Source organism: Eleutherodactylus coqui, chromosome 5 (genome assembly GCF_035609145.1).
Source record: "Eleutherodactylus coqui strain aEleCoq1 chromosome 5, aEleCoq1.hap1, whole genome shotgun sequence".
NCBI classification, from domain to species: domain Eukaryota; kingdom Metazoa; phylum Chordata; class Amphibia; order Anura; family Eleutherodactylidae; genus Eleutherodactylus; species Eleutherodactylus coqui.
Window position 1 is genome coordinate 36816925 of NC_089841.1, and position 24774 is coordinate 36841698.

The window sequence follows — 24774 nt, forward strand, 5'->3', positions numbered from 1 at the left end:
TGGGTCAAGCCCCTGATCAATGGAACCTTTTTGATCGGGCAGATGTTCACTTCTACCCAGCAGCAACTGTGTTATATTACCTCCACTTAAAATTGGTCTCTACATGTCTTATTAAAATTGATTCATAATCCCATGTAATCTAAGACATGCATTTCGTATGATGTTTCCATATTTTTGTCCACCCACCGTAGCTAACTCACTGCATTTGAATTCTTTAAAGTCATCAGTTGCATAGTAGCCAAAGGACACAGAACTTGTTAATTGTGGGGAAGTAATTCCAGCACTCAATAAGGAAACAACAAAAAAAAAAAACACAACTTTAATAAACTTAAGAAATATTAAAAGCCATCCAGCTGAGAATTGAATGTTTCGAATGAAGCACGTGGCTAATGTGAGCAATTTTTACTTTATGTTGAGGAATATGTGATTTTTTTTTTGGGGGGGGGGGTAAAACATTTCCCACATGTTAGACATGAAAATGTTTCTTTGATATAACATTTGAGATAATCCACATACAGATTTGTTGCAGAAATTTCTGTGACTGACAAATCAGTTCTATTCATGTAAATGGGGCTCTTTTGGTGACAAGCATATGGCTATCGTACAGCTCTGTTTGGGTGAAATGGTTATCTACTCCTAGAATGGGACATTCACCCTAAGCTATCTTTTGCATTCAAAACATGAAACGGGTCTCTCCAGTTTATGACTCCACTAAAGGCTCATTTAGATGGGATGAATGTCGGGCAAACGATGCCAGACACTCGTCCCCGCACATATTTGCTTTTGTGCTGCTGCACAGGAGCTTGTATTGCTGGCTCACAGCGGGGCGGCTGGAGGAGATTTCTCTCCTCACTCTCCGCCGCTCTTTCCATTGACTTAACATAGCGGCTGTTCAGTACTGAACGGCTGCTATTTACACTGAACGATGATAGTACAGTGTAAATAGCAGCTGTTCCGTATTGAACGGCCGCTATCTTAAGTCAATGGAGAGGGGCGGGGGAAAGCATGGAGTGAAATCTCCTGCAGCCGCCCGCCCCCCCCCTTGCTGGCCAATCTGTGAGTGAGCCAACAATACTAGCTCCCATGCAACAGCACAGGAGCAAGTGTAAGCGGGAACGAGTGTCGGGCATCGTTTGCCCGACATTTATCACGTATAAACGGGCCTTCATGTTTCACAAGATCTGATTTCTGAGAACAAAATTTCCCATAGTCTGGCCATGAAAATGGCTTTTCCCTTGTGTTAGCTCATTGATGGTCCTGAACAGTTGATTAAAAACTATATTCTCACACTATTAATTGGAAAAGGACTTCTGCCCTGTATGAGTTTTTAAATGTAGCGTAAGACCTAATTTCTGATAAAAACTTTTTCCACATTCAGGACATGAAAATGGTTTCACCCCTGTGTGAATTCTCTGATGTACAAGAAGATTTGCTTTAAGGCTGAAATGATTCCCACATTCTGAACAGAAGAATGGCTTCTCCCCTGTGTGAGTTCTCCTATGGTCAGCAAGATTTGATTTCCGTGTAAAACATTTCCCACATTCTGGGCATAAAAATGGCTTCTCTCCCGTGTGAATTCTTTGATGTTCAACAAGAGTTGATTTAAGGCCATAAGATTTCCCACATTCTGAACATGGAAATGGCTTTTCCCCTGTGTGAGTTTTTTGATGTTCAATAAGATTTGATTTCCGAATAAACAGTTTCCCACATTCTGAACATGAAAATGGCTTCTCTCCTGTATGAATTCTTTGATGTTCAATAAGAGTTGATTTTTCACTAAAATATTTCCCACATTCTGAACAAGAAAAAGACTTCTCCCCTGTGTGAGTTCTTTGATGTCTAACAATATCCGATTTATGGGAAAAACATTTGCCACATTGTGTGCAGGAAAATGGTTTCTCCCCTGTGTGGATTTTTTGATGTTTGAGAACATCCGATTTGTTAGTAAAACATTTACCACATTCTCTGCATGGAAATGGTTTCTCCCCTGTGTGAGTTCTCTGGTGTGTAACAAGAGTTGATTTCTGAGTAAAACATTTGCCACATGCCAAACATGGAAACGGTTTTGCCCCTGTGTGAATTCTCTGATGTTTAACAATATCTGATTTGTGGGAAAAACATTTCCCACATTCTGAACATGAAAATGGTTTCTCTCCTGTGTGAATTCTCTGATGTCTAATAATATCTGATTTATGAGTATAACATTTACCACAATCTGGGCATGAAAATGGTTTCTCTCCTGTGTGTATTCTCTGATGATGTTTGACTACCTGTGATTTGTTAGTAAAACATTTCCCACATTCTAGGCATGAAAATGGCTTCTCACCTGTATGAATTCTCTGATGCGCAACAAGTGCCGATTTCTGAGTAAAAGATTTGCTACATGCAGAACATGAAAATGGTTTTTCCCCGGTGTGAATTCTCTGATGTTTAACAATATCTGATTTATGAGAAAAACACTTCCCACATTCTGAACATGGAAACGGCTTCTCCCCTGTGTGAACTGTCCGATGTATAACAAGATGCGATTTCTGGGTAAAGCATTTGCCACATTCTGAACATGAAAACGGCTTCTCCCCTGTGTGGATTCTCTGATGTCTAATGAGATATAATTTCCAAGCGAAACATTTGCCACATTCCGAACATGAAAATAGCTTCTCTCTTTTGTGAGCTTTGAGATGTTCTCCACTTCTGTGACTTTTCTTCTGCTCATCAGTGGGTGATGAATCAGAACATGGGACCTCTATAAGAGGATCAGATGATGGATCTTTGCTGTGAAGGGCAGAGGGGATGATGGCAGGTTCTTCATACGTATCTTGTGTGATACAACAATCCTCTGCTTTACAATCTGCAGATATCAGACGTCCCTCTGAGCTGCTCGTGTCGTCATCTGCTAAGAATGAAGCCAATTTTACTATTTTTGATTGAATTAAGCATGTAAAGTATATTCATAGAAATTGCAAGCCATGTCCAGCGATTCAATTATTAAGTAGAATTCATCAGTTCTCTTGCTGTTTTATACATTTCTTCATAAGCACCAGTAGATCGTGATGTTCGACCACCAGGCGGTTCTCTTGCTGTCTCACTTCTGTGGTGAAGCCTCCATCTCTATAGGTTCATGTAGTAATGTTTTTTTTTTCTCCCATGTTTGATATCCCACTTTTTTCTATTCTATTTTTCATTGCTCCACTATACAGGGTGTCTCATAATTGTGAAAACACTCAGAAAGAAAATGGTTTGACAAATGGTGATGCAGTTTTGCATAATAGCTGCCGGCGAAGGGAGAAACCAAGATAACGGCCATTTTGAATGCCACCATCTTGAATTCAACTACTTTTTCCAATGGGAAGGTAAGTACATGATATATCAGACTATTTCCCAAGAAAAAAACGATGATGTGCTTTATCTTCACATAACTTTATTCGTTCCCATGTTGATACAGTGATTTTTCTTCATTGCAGATAGTGTGAATGATGGCTTTAGCTCAAGTGGAAAGTGTTAAGATCCTCCTTTGTCAGGTCAACAAAGCACACGTGTGATCACCGCAGATTTCAACCAATGCCACCCAACCAGATCTTGTCCACAGTGCAGTGGACAAACGTCTTTTCATATTACGAGAAACAACTTCTTTCGCCGGTAAACTAAAATCTGGATGACCAAAAACTGTTACTGATGAATGAGGCCAGAAGAGCGGTTGGTGTACTTCATTTACCAGACATAAAGACAATGTCAGCTAGAGATGAGCGAGTATACTCGCTAAGGCACATTACTCGAGCGAGTAGTGCCTTAGCCGAGTATCTCCCATAAAGATTCGGGGGCTGGGCGGGTGACAGGTGAGTTGCGGCGGGGAGCAGGGGGGAGAGAGGGAGAGAGAGATCTCCCCTCCATTCCTCCCCGCTCTCCCGCGCCGCTCCCCGCCGGCCCCCGAATCTTTAGAGACGAGCGGGGAGATACTCAGCTAAGGCGCTACTCGCTCGAGTAATGTGCCTTAGCGAGTATACTCGCTCATCTCTAATGTTAGCATGTTCTACTTGAGATAGCACCATCATTCGCATTGCCTCTAATGAAGCTAAATCACTGTGTTAACATGAGAACGAATAAAGTTATGTAAAAATGAAGCCCATCATGGTTTTTCTGGTGAATTCTCCTCCAGTCTGATATATCACACACCTACATTACAATTGGAAAAATTATAAAGTTTAATCCAAGATGGCGGCATTCAAAATGACTTTGATGTTGATGGCATGGTCTAATAGGTTTCCCCCTTCCACCACAGCTTGTAGGCAAAATTGCATCATCGTCTGCAAAACCCTTTTATTCCATATGACTATTTCCATACTTTTGGGACTTCCTGTATATTCCACTATATCTATATATTCCACTATTCACTCTACATGCAACTACTCATTATTCATTATACATTGAAATACACAGAGAACATGCCTACATGTTTGTGTAGAACAAGAGCAGTATATGTATGTAATCTTTGACGTCCGGGTTGGCCATGGCCTGTGACTGCTATGTTTAGAGCTATTGCATTGTAATACATAAGTACTGCACTGTATTATCAGTGCGATCATAGTATTGCAGGTTCAAGTCAGGGACATAAAAAAAAAAAATTGCTACAAAAAAACTTCCCTTTTTTTGTGCACTTTCCTCTTTCTTTAAAAAAAATGTAAAATATTTTTAAACAACCATGTTTGGATTTGGCACATCCACAATGACCGGTACAATAAATTGAATGTACTTTTTGACCTGCGTAGCAAATACTGTAAAAAAATAAAATAAATAAATAAAATCGAAAAACATATTGTGCAAAACAAGTATCGTTGTAATCATACCGACCCAGAGAAAAATAGTGATCACGTCCTTTAACACTGTAAAAACAATTGATGGCAGAACTAATGAGATTTTTCTCCCTGCCCTCCAAAAATATGACTAAAAGTTATGCAATACATTCCATGCCCCATTAAGAATGTGCCAATAAAAACTACAGTGCGACATGCAAAAAACAAGCCCTCATATGGTCATGTATGAAGAGGTCAGTGCTTTGGAGCCAGTTTATCACATGCCGTTTCTATTTTATTAACAACCAAAACTACAGGGTGGACCATGGAAAATTAGCCTGGCACTAGAGATGAGCGAGCATACTCGCTAAGGCTAACTACTCAAGCGAGTAGTAGTGCTTAGCGGGGGGGCGGCCAGCGGCGGGGAGGAACAGATAGGAGATCTCTCCCTCCCTCTCTCCCCCCCCGCTCCCCCCTGCTCACTGCCGCAACTCACCTGTCACCCGTGCTGGCAGCCGAATCTTTAGAGACAAGAGGGAGGATACTCGGCTAAGGCACTGCTCGCTTGAGTGGTTAGCCTTGGCGAGTATACTCGCCCATCTCTACCTGGCGCCCAATTCTTATGAAAGCTTTCTAAAATAAAATCTGTCTATGTTGCCCATAGCAACTAGCAGTATAAGAAATAAAAACTGTGCTGTGATTGGTTACTATGGGCAATAAAGACAGATTTTCTTTTAGACAGCTTTCATAAGAATGTGATCCCAGGCCTCATTTCTGTGGCCCACCAGAAGTTCTATAGGATATAAGGGGTCTCTGAGAACGGAAGAGACCGTGATATAAAAAGTTCCATCAAGGAGACATTTTTACATTTATACTTATACTACTTTTATATGCCTTTTTTGTGCAAGTATAGTACTAAGCAGTCACCCCTCTCAATATAAGGAAGGGACCTGCTTATATGCAGGTAACCCACCCTGAGAAGGGTGAACCTGGCCACTGGCTGACTCTACGTTGGATAGGAAAAAAACATAGCAAACTAGACTAAACGATAATAAACACTGTACTTAGCTTTGAGAAGAATCAGGCAAACAGGTCATTCAGCTCCAAGTTCTGACTTCACCCAAAGCCATGGAAAGACTAACATTAAACAGCTCTGAGCTAAGCACCAGGCCAGGCTAAATAGACCTGACAAATTACCCACAGATGAGGTCAAGCATGTCTCACCTAATACCACTCCCACCAAAGCCAGAAGATAGGGAAACACGTACAAAACATGTACCAGACTATTTAGAAAGGAAGCAAACCAAGAACTGCTGCAACAGCTGTCTTCATATAAGATTTGTATCAGTAACATGTAGTGTGCCTTTGAATGCTGGGGGATCCCAAGGTGCAAGTGCGGTTCACCTTTGAGGTGAAGGGCAGCCCACTGGATTGAAATATAGCATTATTAGGTTGTAAGTCGCGTGTAGCACTATACATACTATGTGGCCTGACACACTGTATATGCTTTTTGTGTGAGTATAGTACAAACAGCCACTCCACTCAATATAGGGAAGGTGTGTAAGTGGTTGTTCATCAGTATCTTGCGCCAGTGCAATTGCTCCTCCGTATAGCACTATGGCTGTCTGCATATGGATGGATGTGATGTTTTTACCTGCCCTCTTGTATTAGTACATTGATAAGTATATGGCCGCTTTCAGAGATTTCACATTTATACTAAGAATCAATCGTATCAACTAATCAAAGTATTTTCCCAATCAGTACAACGAGAGAGGCAGAATGCTGGGAAATACTTTATCCTTTCTCAAATCACAGTTGATCAATTTTACATTCACCTCATGAAACTGCTTTACCAGAACTTTCCTTCTACATAACCGTTTGCCATTTACAGAATTAGATTGATAGAACCCAGACATCCTCTAAGAATTCAGGAACTGATGGCCATAACTTTTCTGCTACTGCATTTTGTTATCTAGGTCTATGTCTCCACCTATTGTATTCTGTTATCTGGGTCTATGTCTCCACATTCTGTATTCTGGTATCTGGGTCTATGTCTCCACCTATTGTATTCTGTTATCTGGGTCTATGTCTCCACATTCTGTATTCTGGTATCTGGGTCTATGTCTCCACATTCTGTATTCTGTTATCTGGGTCTATGTCTCCACATTCTGTATTCCGTTATCTGGGTCTATGTCTCCACATTCTGTATTCTGTTATCTGGGTCTATGTCCCCACATTCTGTATTCTGTTATCTGGGTCTATGTCCCCACATTCTGTATTCCGTTATCTGGGTCTATGTCTCCACATTCTGTATTCTGTTATCTGGGTCTATGTCTCCACCTACTATATTCTGTTATCTGGGTCTATGTCTCCACATTCTGTATTCTGTTATCTGTGTCTGTCTCCACATTCTGTATTCTGTTATCTGGGTCTATGTCTCCACATTCTGTATTCTGTTATCTGTGTCTGTCTCCACATTCTGTATTCCGTTATCTGGGTCTATGTCTCCACATTCTGTATTCTGTTATCTGGGTCTATGTCCCCACATTCTGTATTCTGTTATCTGGGTCTATGTCCCCACATTCTGTATTCCGTTATCTGGGTCTATGTCTCCACATTCTGTATTCTGTTATCTGGGTCTATGTCTCCACCTACTGTATTCTGTTATCTGGGTCTATGTCTCCACCTACTATATTCTGTTATCTGGGTCTATGTCTCCACAATCTGTATTCTGTTATCTGGGTCTATGTCTCCACCTACTGAATTCTGTTATCTGGGTCTATGTCTCCACATTCTGTATTCCGTTATCTGGGTCTATGTCTCCACATTCTGTATTCTGTTATCTGGGTCTATGTCTCCACATTCTGTTATCTGGGTCTATGTCTCCACATTCTGTATTCTGTTATCTGGGTCTATGTCTCCACATTCTGTATTCTGTTATCTGGGTCTATGTCTCCACATTCTGTATTCTGTTATCTGGGTCTATATCTCCACATTCTGTATTCTGTTATCTGGATCTATGTCTCCACCTACTGTATTCTGTTATCTGGGTCTATGTCTCCACATTCTGTATTCTGTTATCTGAGTCTATGTCTCCACGTTCTGTTATCTGGGTCTATGTCCCCACATTCTGTATTCTGTTATCTGGGTCTATGTCTCCACCTACTATATTCTGTTATCTGGGTCTATGTCTCCACAATCTGTATTCTGTTATCTGGGTCTATGTCTCCACATTCTGTATTCTGTTATCTGGGTCTATGTCTCCACCTACTATATTCTGTTATCTGGGTCTATGTCTCCACCTACTGAATTCTGTTATCTGGGTCTATGTCGCCACATTCTGTATTCTGTTATCTGGGTCTATGTCTCCACATTCTGTATTCTGTTATCTGGGTCTATGTCTCCACCTACTGAATTCTGTTATCTGGGTCTATGTCTCCACATTCTGTATTCTGTTATCTGGGTCTATGTCTCCACATTCTGTATTCCGTTATCTGGGTCTATGTCTCCACATTCTGTATTCTGCTATCTGGGTCTATGTCTCCACATTCTGTATTCTGTTATCTGGGTCTATGTCTCCACATTCTGTATTCTGTTATCTGGGTCTATGTCTCCACATTCTGTATTCTGTTATCTGGATCTATGTCTCCACCTACTGTATTCTGTTATCTGGGTCTATGTCTCCACATTCTGTATTCTGTTATCTGGGTCTATGTCTCCACATTCTGTATTCTGTTATCTGGGTCTATGTCTCCACATTCTGTATTCTGTTATCTGGGTCTATGTCTCCACATTCTGTATTCTGTTACCTGGGTCGATGTCTCCACATTCTGTTACCTGGGTCTATGTCTCCACATTCTGTATTCTGTTATCTGGATCTATGTCTCCACCTACTGTATTCTGTTATCTGGGTCTATGTCTCCACATTCTGTATTCTGTTATCTGGGTCTATGTCTCCACATTCTGTATTCTGTTACCTGGGTCGATGTCTCCACATTCTGTGTTCTGTTATCTGGGTCTATGTCTCCACATTCTGTTACCTGGGTCTATGTCTCCACATTCTGTATTCTGTTATCTGGATCTATGTCTCCACATTCTGTTATCTGGGTCTATGTCTCCACATTCTGTTATCTGGGTCTATGTCTCCATGTTCTGTATTCTGTTATCTGGGTCTGTCTCCACATTCTGTTATCTGGATCTATGTCTCCACATTCTGTATTCTGTTATCTTGGTCTATGTCTCCACCTACTGTATTCTGTTATCTGGGTCTATGTCTCCACATTCTGTTATCTGGGTCTATGTCTCCACATTCTGTTATCTGGGTCTATGTCTCCATGTTCTGTATTCTGTTATCTGGGTCTGTCTCCACATTCTGTTATCTGGATCTATGTCTCCACATTCTGTATTCTGTTATCTGGGTCTATGTCTCCACATTCTGCATTCTGTTATCTGGGTCTATGTCTCCACATTCTGCATTCTGTTATCTGGGTCTATGTCTCCACATTCTGTATTCTGTTATCTGGGTCTATGTCTCCACATTCTGCATTCTGTTATCTGGGTCTATGTCTCCACGTTCTGTATTCTGTTATCTGGATCTATGTCTCCACGTTCTGTATTCTGTTATCTGGGTCTATGTCTCCACGTTCTGTATTCTGTTATCTGGGTCTATGTCTCCACATTCTGTATTCTGTTATCTGGGTCTATGTCTCCACATTCTGCATTCTGTTATCTGGGTCTATGTCTCCACATTCTGCATTCTGTTATCTGGGTCTATGTCTCCACGTTCTGTATTCTGTTATCTGGATCTATGTCTCCACATTCTGTATTCTGTTATCTGGGTCTATGTCTCCACATTCTGTATTCTGTTATCTGGGTCTATGTCTCCACGTTCTGTATTCTGTTATCTGGATCTATGTCTCCACGTTCTGTATTCTGTTATCTGGATCTATGTCTCCACATTCTGTATTCTGTTATCTGGATCTATGTCTCCACGTTCTGTATTCTGTTATCCGGGTCTATGTCTCCACCTACTGTATTCTGTTATCTGGGTCTATGTCCCCACATTCTGTATTCTGTTATCTTGGTCTATGTCCCCACATTCTGTATTCTGTTATCTGGGTCTATGTCTCCACGTTCTGTATTCTGTTATCTGGGTCTATGTCTCCACGTTCTGTATTCTGTTATCTGGATCTATGTCTCCACATTCTGCATTCTGTTATCTGGGTCTATGTCTCCACATTCTGTATTCTGTTATCTGGGTCTATATCCCCACATTCTGTATTCTGTTATCTAGGTCTATGTCTCCACATTCTGTATTCTGTTATCTGGGTCTATGTCTCCACATTCTGTATTCCGTTATCTGGGTCTATGTCTCCACATTCTGTATTCTGTTATCTGGGTCTATGTCTCCACGTTCTGTATTCTGTTATCTGGATCTATGTCTCCACATTCTGTATTCTGTTATCTGGATCTATGTCTCCACGTTCTGTATTCTGTTATCTGGGTCTATGTCTCCACGATCTGTATTCTGTTACCTATGTCTCCACGATCTGTATTCTGTTATCTGGGTCTATGTCTCCATGATCTGTATTTTGTGTTGCCACACCCTTTATTCTGCTAGTACAAAGTAAATGGATATTCCTTACTCCTCAATGAAGTTAATTCAGCACTGTGGGGGTTAATCCCAGCTGCAAACTAATTAGCCATTACCCTTCTATTTAACTGGACACTCCTTCTTGCCTGAGCTTTGGTGTTGCTTGTTTTCTGTTCCCAGCTAGATATTCTCATCTTGATCTACCGTGTAGCGACCCTTGGACCTGTTCACTGGACTTGCCTGAACTCTGCCTGCCTTGAGCCTTGGAATTGTGACCTGGACTTGCTTGAACTCTGTCTGCCTCGACCCTCAGACCTGTGACCCGCATTTTATTTATATAGTGCCTGCTCTTACATAAGGTAAGAGCTCTGCGCTTTGGCCTGTCTTGTGGTGCGTTGCACCAGTGTCGACGACTCTCGTGGGTCAGCCGCCAAGTACACTGGGACTATCTCAGAAGGTAGTGGGCTGTTTGGTTCACCACAGCAGGGTCCAGGGGTTAAAGGGTGAACCACTGGGGAACTATCAGGATAACACCCTCAAGGATTGCCCAACATCATCACCAAAACCATATCACGTCATCAATATTTATCTTGTACTTTCGCTGAAGGGAGGAACATCCAGCGGAAACTGACAGATCACAGAGCTTATAAATCTACATAAAATATCTGCAACCGGTGACGAGGAGAATCTGTGACTCCTCTCTGCTGTATTTAGCGGTTACTACTCACCTGGGCGGTTACCTGTAGGAATCTCCTCTTTACACCGCTGATCGCCCCTCACATTGGTCTCTGCAGTATTAATATTGGTCAGATCTTCATCCTGATACAAAAGCTGTGAGACAAATATTGTAAAAGTCAGCAGACGGTTGGAGAAGTCGTGTGGAAGGTTTTACATGACTACAAACAATCATTAATCATCATGATTACCAAAAATGACCTGACAGGAGTAGTTATCTGAGCCACATAGCTGCAGGTCTAGAAGCTGGACATATATATTACATGGCGGGTCAATGACCCCTCAGGAACCTCATACACATGTATATCTGGCATGGCTAGACACGCTGCACGTTGTCTCAGTGGAGGAGATCAGCGTCTACCAGACACATCCGCTGTTTGTCTCGGGGGACATAAAGGAGCAGATAGATATAAATCCAACCTGTTGGCTCCTTATTCCCACCAGCAGTCTCCACCGCCAGAAAACTGGGAGAAGATCCAGACAACATGTAATGTCTCTGGTCAGCGGTAATCCTGCCATCTCCACCGGCCTCATCACAGAAGTAGAAGACATCTAATAAGACTGAAGACAAGAGCTTCACAGCCTACAGATCAGAGGGACATCTCCATCTACCTGATGGTCCTGTGGAAGAAGAGGACGGGGACATCTCTCTGGTGGGCTTCTCTTACTGGATGGAACTGGAGGAAACACAGACAGACACTGAAGTCATTCTTTACATACAGATAATAAAGTCCCCGTGTATTTAGTCCTGTCTATTACCTGGTGATGGGAGCTGCTGGTGGGTCTCCATCATGGCGTCCTTGTACAGATCCTTGTGTCCTTCTAAATACTCCCACTCCTCCATGGAGAAATAGACAGCGACATCCTGACACCTTATAGGAACCTGACAACACAATATACAGTCATTACCCAGAAGCCTCCAGTGCAGTTACTGTATAATGTCCCAGCATTCCCTGCAGCATCACCTCTCCAGTCAGCAGCTCAATCATCCTGTTGGTAAGTTCTAGAATCTTCTGTACATTGATGTCCTCATGTATCAGAGGGTGAGGTGGGGGCCCCATGATTGGGCTCAGGGGTCTTCCCCATCCATCACACACAGGGGCCGGACAGCCATCACTAGAGGTCTTCTTTACTACTGTGTAATCCTGTATATGGATTATTATGGGAGACATTAATAAATATCACTGCAGACATTTCCAGAGTCCATCACCTCCCCAGTGACATCATCTGTTATTACCATAGATAAGAATGATGTAATGTGACATCATCAGAATCTCTCACCTCTCCAGTAAGCTGGAAGAGAATCTCTAGGGTGAGATTTAAGATACTCTCCTCCATCTTGTTTCTCTCCTTCTCCATGATTGATCATATATTGCAGCAACCTAAATAGAAAGATGAGACTGTAAAAGCCACACACAACGCCAAATAAAAATATATAATTTCTGGAGATAATGAGGGGATCTCTTTGAGGATACAATAAAGTGCAGATTTGTTTATTCTCTTTCCTTGTATGAATGCGAATATGAGGTGAATAACTTGTCAGGTCAGTTCCTGCATGTTTGAAGCTGATGGATATTCGCAAAACGTCTAGAGGTAATCACTGGCTGCAATGATGCCATGGCCTGTGATAGCTATTGTGTGCGATAATGCATTGCAGTGCAGATCAGAGCTTTTCTGGATCCACTCCCTTTCATGAACATAAAAAATGGAAAACAATAAAATAAATATAAACAGTAAAAAAAATGTTAAAGTTATAAAAAAAACATTTTTTTGCCCTCTTCATATAACCCCTCCCCCCACATATTATTATCTGTAATGGCCTGTACAATAAGTTGAACACTGTTTATCTTGCACAGAAAAAAATGTAAAAAAAGAAACCATTAAATCGGAGCCAAAATGCTGATTTTGTTCACTTTACTTCCCAAAAAATGCAATAAATGTGATCAAACAAGCAGTATGTATCCCAAAGTAGTTGCAATAAAAACTACTGTTCACCATGCAAAACAACAAGCTTTTCTATAGATCCATTCAAGAAAAAGTAAAAAAGTTCTGGAACTTTGAATGCGGCGATGCAAAAATACAAGAATTTAAAAAAGTGGTTTCATTGTGTAAAAGCCTAAAATAATAAATATTTAATTTTGACATCCACAAAATCGTACCTTCCCGCAGTAAAACATTTTCATGTCATTTAGGGTGCATTCACACGACCGTATATCGGCTGGGTTTTCACGCCCAGCCGATATACGGCGTCTCTCTCTGCAGGGGGAGGAGGCTGGAAGAGCCAGGAGCAGGAACTGAGCTCCCGCCCCCTCTCATTGAAAATAGTGCAGAGGGGTGGAGAGGAGGCAGAGAGGGGGCGGGAGCTCAGTTCCTGCTCCTGGCTCTTCCATCCTCCTCCCCCTGCACAGAGAGACGCCGTATATCGGCTGGGTGTGAAAACCCAGCCAATATACGGTCGTGTGAATGCACCCTTATGCTACATGATTACCATGTAGCTGTTAGCTTGTGCTCCTGGGACCTGTAGTACTTTGGGTTTCCAAGAGCACACTTTCACAGGTGTCGCATGTTTGGACTGGCTGGGTATGGAGTTCTCTAGCCATCCAATCACCACAGGTCTGTTGCATATAAATACCAGCCCCTCTGGCTAGAGGGGGCTGGTTTCCTCATTCCCCCTTGTCTTTGCATTCATGTGTGTTTGTTGTGTAGGTGTGAACAGCGATGTGTTCTGCGTCTGTGCAGATGGTCGGACATGTGTGTGAACAGCCCTGTTTCGTGTGGTATGGATTCCCTTGTGTTTTGGTGTGAACTGTGTCCTGTTCTGCTTAGATCGTTTTCCATCTAGGGCGAGACAGTTTCCAGCGTGGAGCCATCCCTATTTTGATGATTTGAGGATTCATGGGGTAAGTTATCTTGTGAGAGTAGGGACCCATGAGACAAGGACCCTTGTCGTGGGCTCGTGCCCTTAAGTGTCTTGGCCAAAATATGAACGAGCCTTTTTCTGCTCTCTTCGTCCATTGGTAGGCGGACGCTAGGATCTCGTTTGTCTGTTCCTGCGCCTATCCACCAGTGTAGCAAGCTTACACGTCCGTCCGGACTGCTCAGGTACCAAATCTCCACTGGGTTTTGTTAGCAGTCCAGGACGGACGTAACAGTAGCACAATTCCCCAAAAATCATTGCGTCCTTATGCCCAAAATAGGCCACGTCACTAAGGGGATAAAGTGGTTTTACAAAGAAAACAAGTTATACCCTTCCCTGATACCTTGCTGATTTGTTGGGGTCCGACCGCTGAGATTTCCAGGATTGGTGGAATTGGTTTTTGGCATGTCTCAGTGAAGGCAATGGAGGTCACACATAGATGCTGCTCCTTTGTTCATTTCGGTGAGACTGTAGGAAATAACCAAGCTCTCAAATCAGCGATCTCCGCTGGTCCTAATGAAACGACTGGAGCAACATGTGCAAATACAATCCAATTCATACAGGGATAATCCAGAGTTTCCATTCTAGGGATCACTGGGGGAGGGGAAGCAGTCAAACCCCCTCTGATCGGGGAGATATCATTCCATTTCAGGGATCCTATTTCAATGTGTTCATAATCTCATGCGCTCTTCTAGAAGAGGTTTATTTCCACACTGCTCCATTCTCCAGATACCGCAGAGATTGATTCCTCTGGTTGTCAGGGAAACGGACCATTTCTTCTGAGGAAAGACATAACAAAGGAGGCCGGCACTTGCGTACTTCTTTCATCTGGATCTGGTGGCCGGGATCTCGGGAACATACGCTCAGTGGCTTTCGGCCCGATCACCAATTACTGTTGTGCTCCATACAAGAACGGGTCTGTTTCCCTGGCAACCAGCAGTAAACAACCAGAGGAAGCAATCTCTGTAAACGAAGCATCTTGGAGATAACGATCTTATGGGGGAGCACATTGTTCTGCGATTTCAGACACATTGAAGTAGGGTTCCTACCATCACAGGGAGTAAGTTTACGTCCTGGGTGTGCACAGTGTATATGGAGCGTCCTGGGTGTGCACAGTGTATATGGAGCGTCCTGGGCGTGCACAGTGTATATGGAGCGTCCTGGGCGTGCACAGTGTATATGGAGCGTCCTGGGCGTGCACAGTGTATATGGAGCGTCCTGGGCGTGCACAGTGTATATGGAGCCTCCTGGGTGTGCACAGTGTATATGGAGCGTCCTGGGCGTGCACAGTGTATATGGAGCCTCCTGGGTGTGCACAGTGTATATGGAGCGTCCTGGGCGTGCACAGTGTATATGGAGCGTCCTGGGCGTGCACAGTGTATATGGAGCCTCCTGGGTGTGCACAGTGTATATGGAGCGGGCACGGGATGGATCCTGCCCCATGTGACGTGGATACCGGCTCGTCAGGTTAGCAGATGCCTGTGTAACACTAATCATGGCGGGTGCCCTCTAAATGCCGCTGTGAAGTCTAGCACACAAAGGCATATATATGGTGTCGGGCCACGTGATACATGTAGTGCACCATGCAGGCTTACAACTCATTCGTGATGTCATAGCGGGCTGCCTGCACCTCACAGCTGAACCCCACCAGCACCCTGAGCTCCCCCAACGTTCAATGCCACACTGCAAGCTACTGATAAAGACCAAGGATTGGTTCATAGCTTGGCCAAAGCTGGCAGCAGAGGGCCCCCCCAACAGTGACACAAGGGTCAGAGGGGCTCCAGTGGTGCCAACCTCCGGTCAACCATCCAGAACTCGACAACCCCTTTATAATCCCTCCCCAAGTGGTCCTGAAAGAGTTAATTCTCCCCTCCCCCAAAGGTCCTGACATAAGGGGAGAAACAGACCTTTACCTGCAGGGACAGACAGCAGCTGTGTGCTTCCAGGACCTGTGATGATGTCACTGTCATGTGATCAGTCATGTGCATGGGAGGAGTCGGGGATCACATGACCAGGCTGATCAGCGTCCACAGGACTCTGCTGCTCTGCTTGTTATTCCTGCTGGATGAGCTGAAGGCATCAGGATGGATGGAGTAGAGCTGTGTGTGTGTGTGATGTGTGGGGGATCAGGATGGATGGAGTAGAGCTGTGTGTGTGATGTGTGGGGATCAGGATGGATGGAGTAGAGCTGTGTGTGTGATGTGTGGGGATCAGGATGGATGGAGCAGAGCTGTGTGTGTGATGTGTGGGGGATCAGGATGGATGGAGTAGAGCTGTGTGTGTGATGTGTGGGGATCAGGATGGATGGAGTAGAGCTGTGTGTGTGATGTGTGTGGGGGATCAGGATGGATGGAGTAGAGCTGTGTGTGTGATGTGTGGGGGATCAGGATGGATGGAGTAGAGCTGTGTGTGTGATGTGTGGGGGATCAGGATGGATGGAGTAGAGCTGAGTGTGTGATGTGTGGGATCAGGATGGATGGAGTAGAGCTGTGTGTGTGATGTGTGGGGATCAGGATGGGTGGAGTAGAGCTGTGTATGTGATGTGTGGGGGATCAGGATGGATGGAGTAGAGTTCTGTGTGTGATGTGTGGGATCAGGATGGATGGAGTAGAGCTGTGTGTGTGATGTGTGGGGATCATGATGGATGGAGTAGAGCTGTGTGTGTGATGTGTGGGGATCAGGATGGATGGAGTAGAGCTGTGTGTGTGATGTGTGGGGATCAGGATGGATGGAGTAGAGCTGTGTGTGTGATGTGTGGGGGATCAGGATGGATGGAGTAGAGCTGTGTGTGTGATGTGTGGGGGATCAGGATGGATGGAGTAGAGCTGTGTGTGTGATGTGTGGGGGATCAGGATGGATGCAGTAGAGCTGTGTGTGATGTGTGGGGGATCAGGATGGATGGAGTAGAGCTGTGTATGATGTGTGGGGATCAGGATGGATGGAGTAGAGCTGTGTGTGATGTGTGGGGATCAGGATGGATGGAGTAGAGCTGTGTGTGTGATGTGTGGGGGATCAGGATGGATGGAGTAGAGCTGTGTGTGTGATGTGTGGGGATCTGGATGGATGGAGTAGAGCTGTGTGTGATGTGTGGGGATCAGGATGGATGGAATAGAGCTGTGTGTAATATGTGTGGGGATCAGGATGGATGGAGTAGAGCTGTGTGTGATATGTGTGGGGATCAGGATGGATGGAGTAGAGCTGTGTGTGTGATGTGTGGGGATCAGGATGGATAGAGTAGAGCTGTGTGTGTGTGATGTGTGGGGATCAGAATGGATGGAGTAGAGCTGTGTGTGTGTGATGTGTGGGGATCAGGATGGATGGAGTAGAGCTGTGTGTGTGTGATGTGTGGGGATCAGAATGGATGGAGTAGAGCTGTGTGTGTGTGATGTGTGGGGATCAGAATGGATGGAGTAGAGCTGTGTGTGTGTGATGTGTGGGGATCAGAATGGATGGAGTAGAGCTGTGTGTGTGTGATGTGTGGGGATCAGGATGGATAGAGTAGAGCTGTGTGTGTGTGATGTGTGGGGATCAGAATGGATGGAGTAGAGCTGTGTGTGTGTGATGTGTGGGGATCAGGATGGATAGAGTAGAGCTGTGTGTGTGTGATGTGTGGGGATCAGAATGGATGGAGTAGAGCTGTGTGTGTGTGATGTGTGGGGATCAGGATGGATGGAGTAGAGCTGTGTGTGTGTGATGTGTGGGGATCAGAATGGATGGAGTAGAGCTGTGTGTGTGTGATGTGTGGGGATCAGAATGGATGGAGTAGAGCTGTGTGTGTGATGTGTGGGGATCAGAATGGATGGAGTAGAGCTGTGTGTGTGATGTGTGGGGATCAGGATGGATGGAGTAGAGCTATATGTGATGTGTGGGGATCAGGATGGATGGAGTAGAGCTATATGTGATGTGTGGGGATCAGGATGGATGGAGTAGAGCTATATGTGATGTGTGGGGATCAGGATGGATGGAGTGGAGCTGTGTGTGTGATGTGTGGGGATCAGGATGGATGGAGTGGAGCTGTGTGTGTGATGTGTGGGGATCAGAATGGATGGAGTAGAGCTGTGTGTGTGTGATGTGTGGGGGATCAGGATGGATGGAGTAGAGCTGTGTGATGTGTGGGGGATCAGGATAGATGGACTAGAGCTGTATGTGATGTGTGGGGGTCAGGCTGGGTGGAGTAGAGCTGTGTGTGTGATGTGTGTGGGGATCAGGATGGATGGAGTAGAGCTGTGTGTGTGATGTGTGTGAGGATCAGGATGGATGGAGTAGAGCTGTGTGTGTGATGTGTGTGGGGATCAGGATGGATGGACTAGAGCTGTGTGTGTGATGTGTGGGGGATCAGGATGGATGGAGTAGAGCTGTGTGTGTGATGTGTGGGGGATCAGGATGGATGGAGTAGAGCTGTGTGTGTGATGTGTGGGGGATCAGGATGGATGGAGTAGAGCTGTGTGTGTGATGTGTGTGGGGGGGGGGGGACGGGTGGAGTAGAGCTGTGTGTGTGATGTGTGGGGATCAGGATGGAGGGAGTAGAGCTGTGTGTGTGATGTGTGGGGGATCAGGATGGATGGAGTAGAGCTGTGTGTGATGTGTGGGGGATCATTATGGATGGAGTAGAGCTGTGTGGGGGATGAGGATGGATGGAGTAGAGCTGTGTGTGATGTGTGGGGGATCATTATGGATGGAGTAGAGCTGTGTGTGATGTGTGGGGGATCATTATGGATGGAGTAGAGCTGTGTGTGATGTGTGGGGGATCATTATGGATGGAGTAGAGCTGTGTGTGATGTGTGGGGGATCATTATGGATGGAGTAGAGCTGTGTGTGATGTGTGGGGGATCAGGATGGATGGAGTAGAGCTGTGTGTGATGTGTGGGGGATCAGGATGGATGGAGTAGAGCTGTGTGTGTGATGTGTGGGGGATCATGATGGATGTAGGAGAGCTGTGTGTGTGATGATCAGGATGGATGGAGTAGAGCTGTGTGTGCGATGTGTGGGGATCAGGATGGATGGAGTAGAGCTGTGTGTGCGATGTGTGGGGGTCAGGCTGGGTGGAGTAGAGCTGTGTGTGTGATGTGTGGGGATCAGGATGGATGGAGTAGAGCTGTGTGTGTGATGTGTGGGGGATCAGGATGGATGAAGTAGAGCTGTGTGTGTGATGTGTGTGGGGACGGGTGGAGTAGAGCTGTGTGTGTGATGTGTGGGGATCAGAATGGATGGAGTAGAGCTGTGTGTGTGTGATGTGTGGGGGATCAGGATGGATGGAGTAGAGCTGTGTGTGCGATGTGTGGGGGTCAGGCTGGGTGGAGTAGAGCTGTGTGTGTGATGTGTGTGGGGATCAGGATGGATGGAGTAGAGCTGTGTGTGTGATGTGTGTGGGGATCAGGATGGATGGAGTAGAGCTGTGTGTGTGATGTGTGAGGATCAGGATGGATGGAGTAGAGCTGTGTGTGTGATGTGTGTGGGGATCAGGATGGAGGGAGTAGAGCTGTGTGTGTGATGTGTGTGGGGGGGGACGGGTGGAGTAGAGCTGTGTGTGTGATGTGTGGGGATCAGGATGGAGGGAGTAGAGCTGTGTGTGTGATGTGTGGGGGATCATTATGGATGGAGTAGAGCTGTGTGTGATGTGTGGGGGATCAGGATGGATGGAGTAGAGCTGTGTGTATGATGTGTGGGGATCAGAATGGATGGAGTAGAGCTGTGTGTGTGTGATGTGTGGGGGATCAGGATGGATGGAGTAGAGCTGTGTGTGCGATGTTTGGGGGTCAGGCTGGGTGGAGTAGAGCTGTGTGTGTGATGTGTGTGGGGATCAGGATGGATGGAGTAGAGCTGTGTGTGTGATGTGTGTGGGGATCAGGATGGATGGAGTAGAGCTGTGTGTGTGATGTGTGAGGATCAGGATGGATGGAGTAGAGCTGTGTGTGTGATGTGTGTGGGGATCAGGATGGAGGGAGTAGAGCTGTGTGTGTGATGTGTGGGGGATCAGGATGGATGGAGTAGAGCTGTGTGTGTGATGTGTGGGGGATCAGGATGGATGGAGTAGAGCTGTGTGTGTGATGTGTGTGTGGGGGGACGGGTGGAGTAGAGCTGTGTGTGTGATGTGTGGGGATCAGGATGGAGGGAGTAGAGCTGTGTGTGTGATGTGTGGGGGATCATTATGGATGGAGTAGAGCTGTGTGTGATGTGTGGGGGACCATTATGGATGGAGTAGAGCTGTGTGTGATGTGTGGGGGATCATTATGGATGGAGTAGAGCTGTGTGTGATGTGTGGGGGATCAGGATGGATGGAGTAGAGCTGTGTGTGTGATGTGTGGGGGATCAGGGTGGATGGAGTAGAGCTGTGTGTGTGATGTGTGGGGATCAGCATGGATGGAATAGAGCTGTGTGTGATGTGTGGGGGATCATGATGGATGTAGGAGAGCTGTGTGTGTGATGTGTGGTGATCAGGATGGATGGAGTAGAGCTGTGTGTGTGATGTGTGTGGGGATCAGGATGGATGGAGTAGAGCTGTGTGTGTGATGTGTGAGGATCAGGATGGATGGAGTAGAGCTGTGTGTGTGATGTGTGTGGGGATCAGGATGGAGGGAGTAGAGCTGTGTGTGTGATGTGTGGGGGATCAGGATGGATGGAGTAGAGCTGTGTGTGTGATGTGTGGGGGATCAGGATGGATGGAGTAGAGCTGTGTGTGTGATGTGTGTGTGGGGGGGGGACGGGTGGAGTAGAGCTGTGTGTGTGATGTGTGGGGATCAGGATGGAGGGAGTAGAGCTGTGTGTGTGATGTGTGGGGGATCATTATGGATGGAGTAGAGCTGTGTGTGATGTGTGGGGGATCAGGATGGATGGAGTAGAGCTGTGTGTATGATGTGTGGGGATCAGAATGGATGGAGTAGAGCTGTGTGTGTGTGATGTGTGGGGGATCAGGATGGATGGAGTAGAGCTGTGTGTGCGATGTTTGGGGGTCAGGCTGGGTGGAGTAGAGCTGTGTGTGTGATGTGTGTGGGGATCAGGATGGATGGAGTAGAGCTGTGTGTGTGATGTGTGTGGGGATCAGGATGGATGGAGTAGAGCTGTGTGTGTGATGTGTGAGGATCAGGATGGATGGAGTAGAGCTGTGTGTGTGATGTGTGTGGGGATCAGGATGGAGGGAGTAGAGCTGTGTGTGTGATGTGTGGGGGATCAGGATGGATGGAGTAGAGCTGTGTGTGTGATGTGTGGGGTATCAGGATGGATGGAGTAGAGCTGTGTGTGTGATGTGTGTGTGGGGGGACGGGTGGAGTAGAGCTGTGTGTGTGATGTGTGGGGATCAGGATGGATGGAGTAGAGCTGTGTGTGTGATGTGTGGGGGATCAGGATGGATGGAGTAGAGCTGTGTGTGTGATGTGTGTGTGGGGGGGGGACGGGTGGAGTAGAGCTGTGTGTGTGATGTGTGGGGATCAGGATGGAGGGAGTAGAGCTGTGTGTGTGATGTGTGGGGGATCATTATGGATGGAGTAGAGCTGTGTGTGATGTGTGGGGGACCATTATGGATGGAGTAGAGCTGTGTGTGATGTGTGGGGGATCATTATGGATGGAGTAGAGCTGTGTGTGATGTGTGGGGGATCAGGATGGATGGAGTAGAGCTGTGTGTGTGATGTGTGGGGGATCAGGGTGGATGGAGTAGAGCTGTGTGTGTGATGTGTGGGGATCAGCATGGATGGAATAGAGCTGTGTGTGATGTGTGGGGGATCATGATGGATGTAGGAGAGCTGTGTGTGTGATGTGTGGTGATCAGGATGGATGGAGTAGAGCTGTGTGTGTGATGTGTGGGGATCAGGATGGATGGAGTAGAGCTGTGTGTGCGATGTGTGGGGGTCAGGCTGGGTGGAGTAGAGCTGTGTGTGTGATGTGTGGGGGGACGGGGACGGGTGGAGTAGAGTTGTGTACGTCACAGGACGGGAAATATGAAAACATAAAACAAACACAGAAAATGGCCATATACTTACTGACTAAGGAGGGCAGATAGATGCATCCTCTCAGCATGTAGGCAGCAAACTACCAAATGAGGGAGCTAATTACGCCTGTGAGGGACACTTATGAAACAGCCACTCACACAGCCTCTTAATATAGAGGGGGGTGGCTGCTTGGTCTATAATCCCACACAGAGTGGATACAAAGTGGCAGACCTTCTGATATAGGTAGTTCACCATGCAGATCAGCAACCTAATAATGAGGCCATAATAGTTCGGTGGGTTGCCCTGCACCTTAAAAAGTGAACCACATTGGTACTGCCACCCTGAGTTCCCCCTGGCGTTTTAAAGCCACACTGCATGTGAATAATAGATAATAAATGCAAGGCATTAGTTGGATTTTGGCCAAGATACATCAGCCCACTAACCGTTAGTTTAATAAGTTAAATAAAGTAAAGTAAAACGCCAGAAATGCACTTTTTTCGTCACGCTCTTGCTAAGAAAAAAAAACTGATAAAAAGCGATCAAAAAGACATTTGTATTTAAAAATGGTACAGATGGAAACTACTGGACGTACAGCACAAATAAGCCCTTGCACAGCTATGTTGACAGAAAAAAAAAAGTTGCTGTGCGCAGATGGAGACAGAAAATAATTTTAAAAAACTAAATATCTCTAAAAATTATATAAGTTGTACAGCAAAAAAAAAACTAGGAAAATTAGCTTGTATCTCTTTTTTTTTTTGCCTACCGTTGGATCAACATGGGGGGGGGGTGAGTAGTAGGGTGAACTAGATGGACATATGTCTTTTTTCAGCCTTACACACCCTGTTACCATGACACATGTAGTTAAGTTAAGGTGGAAGAGGCAGTCCCTTCCAAAATCCCTTGCTTCACTCATTAGGAGAGCTGTAAAATAAAATAATATGGGAAGGGAAGCAAAGAGTAGGTAAAAACATACAGCTAATTAATATATTTGAGTACCTTGCTATTAGAAATGGAAAGAAAGAGCAAAGACAAAACATTCTGAAGGCAAGTAGAGGAGCAAGAGACACCGATCACAAACTAAAATGTTTTTACACAAATGCACAGAGCATGGGAAACAAACAAGGAGAATTGGAGCTCCTAACACAGGAAGAGAAATATGATGTCATAGTCATCATGGAAACCTGGTGGGATGATACACATGATTGGAACACAAGGCTTGAAGGATACAACTTATTTATAAGAAACAGACCAAAAAAAGGGGAGGAGGTATTGTTTTGTATGTTAGGAAAACATTCATCTCTACCGAGAGTCAAGCTTCAGCACATGGGAGTTCTGTAGAAACTGTTTGGGTAAGAACACAAGGAGAGAACAACAGAAAGGACACCATTGTAGGCAATTACTATAGGCCGTCTGGACAAGCAGAAGATATGGATGAACTCTTTCTACATCGGATGGCCAAGCTCTCACAGAAGAATGATATTTATGATTATGGGAGATTTTACCGATCTAGACATTTGTTGGGAATCTCTTTCGGATAAAAGAAATAGATCGTACAAATTCTTACCAGCGCTTGCTGACAACTTTATCTTCCAAAAGGTAGAAGAGAAAACAAGGGGATCTGCTATCTTGGACCTAATTCTTACCAACAGGGAGGGAATGGTTGAGGGAGTAAGGGTGGCTGGGATTTTAGGAGGCAGTGATCATGCTATCCTTGAATTTTGGATAAAAAGCGGAGGAAGACCTGAGAAAACTCAGACCTCAAGGTTGGATTTCAGAAAGGTAGATTTTAATGGACTCAGAAAGAAGGTAGGAAGAATCCAATGGCTGGATGTTCTTAAGGACAGAAATGTCCAAGAAGGTTGGGAAATATTGTGAAATGAGATTCTCAAAGCGCAATCCTTAAGAATCCCTAAAAGAAGAAAGAATGGAAAGCATTTAAAGAGACCCGGATGGATGAACGCAGAACTTCCACAGATCTTAAAAACGAAGAAAAATATGTTTATCAAATGGAAAGAGGGGGGAATATCTAAAGGAGAATATAATGCGGTCTGCAGAAACGGTAGTGCAAGTGTCAGAAAAACTAAACCTAATAATGAAGTGAGGCTTGCAACAGAGGCCAAAAGCAATAAAAAGGATTTGGGGGGGGGGGGGGGGGGGGATGTCAAAACCAAAAGAAAAGTCAAAGATGCTATTGGATGCTTACAAGATGAAAATGGTGAATTGGTTAAGAATGTTTTCTCTCAGAAAGTAGATGGAACATCAACGGAGGCGGAGCTTCGATGACGACGCGCAGACCAGCTCTCCGGCGCGCGCGGCCCCATTCACCAGGCAGAAGACCGCACAGCACAAGCGCGTCTAAAAACGCCAGAAGACAGCGAAATTAGACGGAGCCATGGAGACGTGGACGCTAGCAACGGAGCAGGTAAGTGAATAACTTCTGTATGGCTCATATTTAATGCACGATGTATATTACAAAGTGCATTAATATGGCCATACAGAAGTGTATAACCCCACTTGCTGCCGCGAGACAACCTCTTTAAATGAATTCAAGTCTCAAGGTCCAGATGAATTACATCCTAGGATACTAAAGGAAGCAGCGGAGGTAATTGCTGATCCACTCGCCATAATCTTTGAAAAATCCTGGAGAACAGAAGAAGTCCCAGCAGATTGGAAAAAGGCAAATATTGTCCCTATCTTAAAAAAAGGGAAGAAGGTTGATCCACGAAACTACAGGCCTGTGAGCCTGACTTCTATACTGGGAAAGATCTTTGAACAAATTATTAAACAGCATTTATGCCAATACTTGGATAAAAAAGAGTC

At 45.2% G+C, this 24774-nt stretch overlaps 2 protein-coding genes across 2 annotated transcripts in view; one reads left to right on the forward strand and one right to left on the reverse strand.

Annotated features, from left to right (window-relative positions):
- Nucleotides 1-24774, forward strand: part of LOC136628738 (zinc finger protein 268-like) — a 451149-nt gene that overhangs the window by 365916 nt on the left and 60459 nt on the right. The window lies entirely within an intron of this gene.
- Nucleotides 1122-14409, reverse strand: LOC136627185 (zinc finger protein 271-like). The gene is made up of 5 exons (XM_066602118.1): nt 14376-14409; nt 12397-12497; nt 12081-12260; nt 11109-11211; nt 1122-2890 (listed from the first exon to the last, which is right to left on the reverse strand). Exons 2-5 carry the CDS (start codon nt 12472-12474, stop codon nt 1293-1295), a joined length of 1959 nt encoding a protein of 652 aa, XP_066458215.1. The 5' UTR covers nt 12475-12497; nt 14376-14409; the 3' UTR covers nt 1122-1292.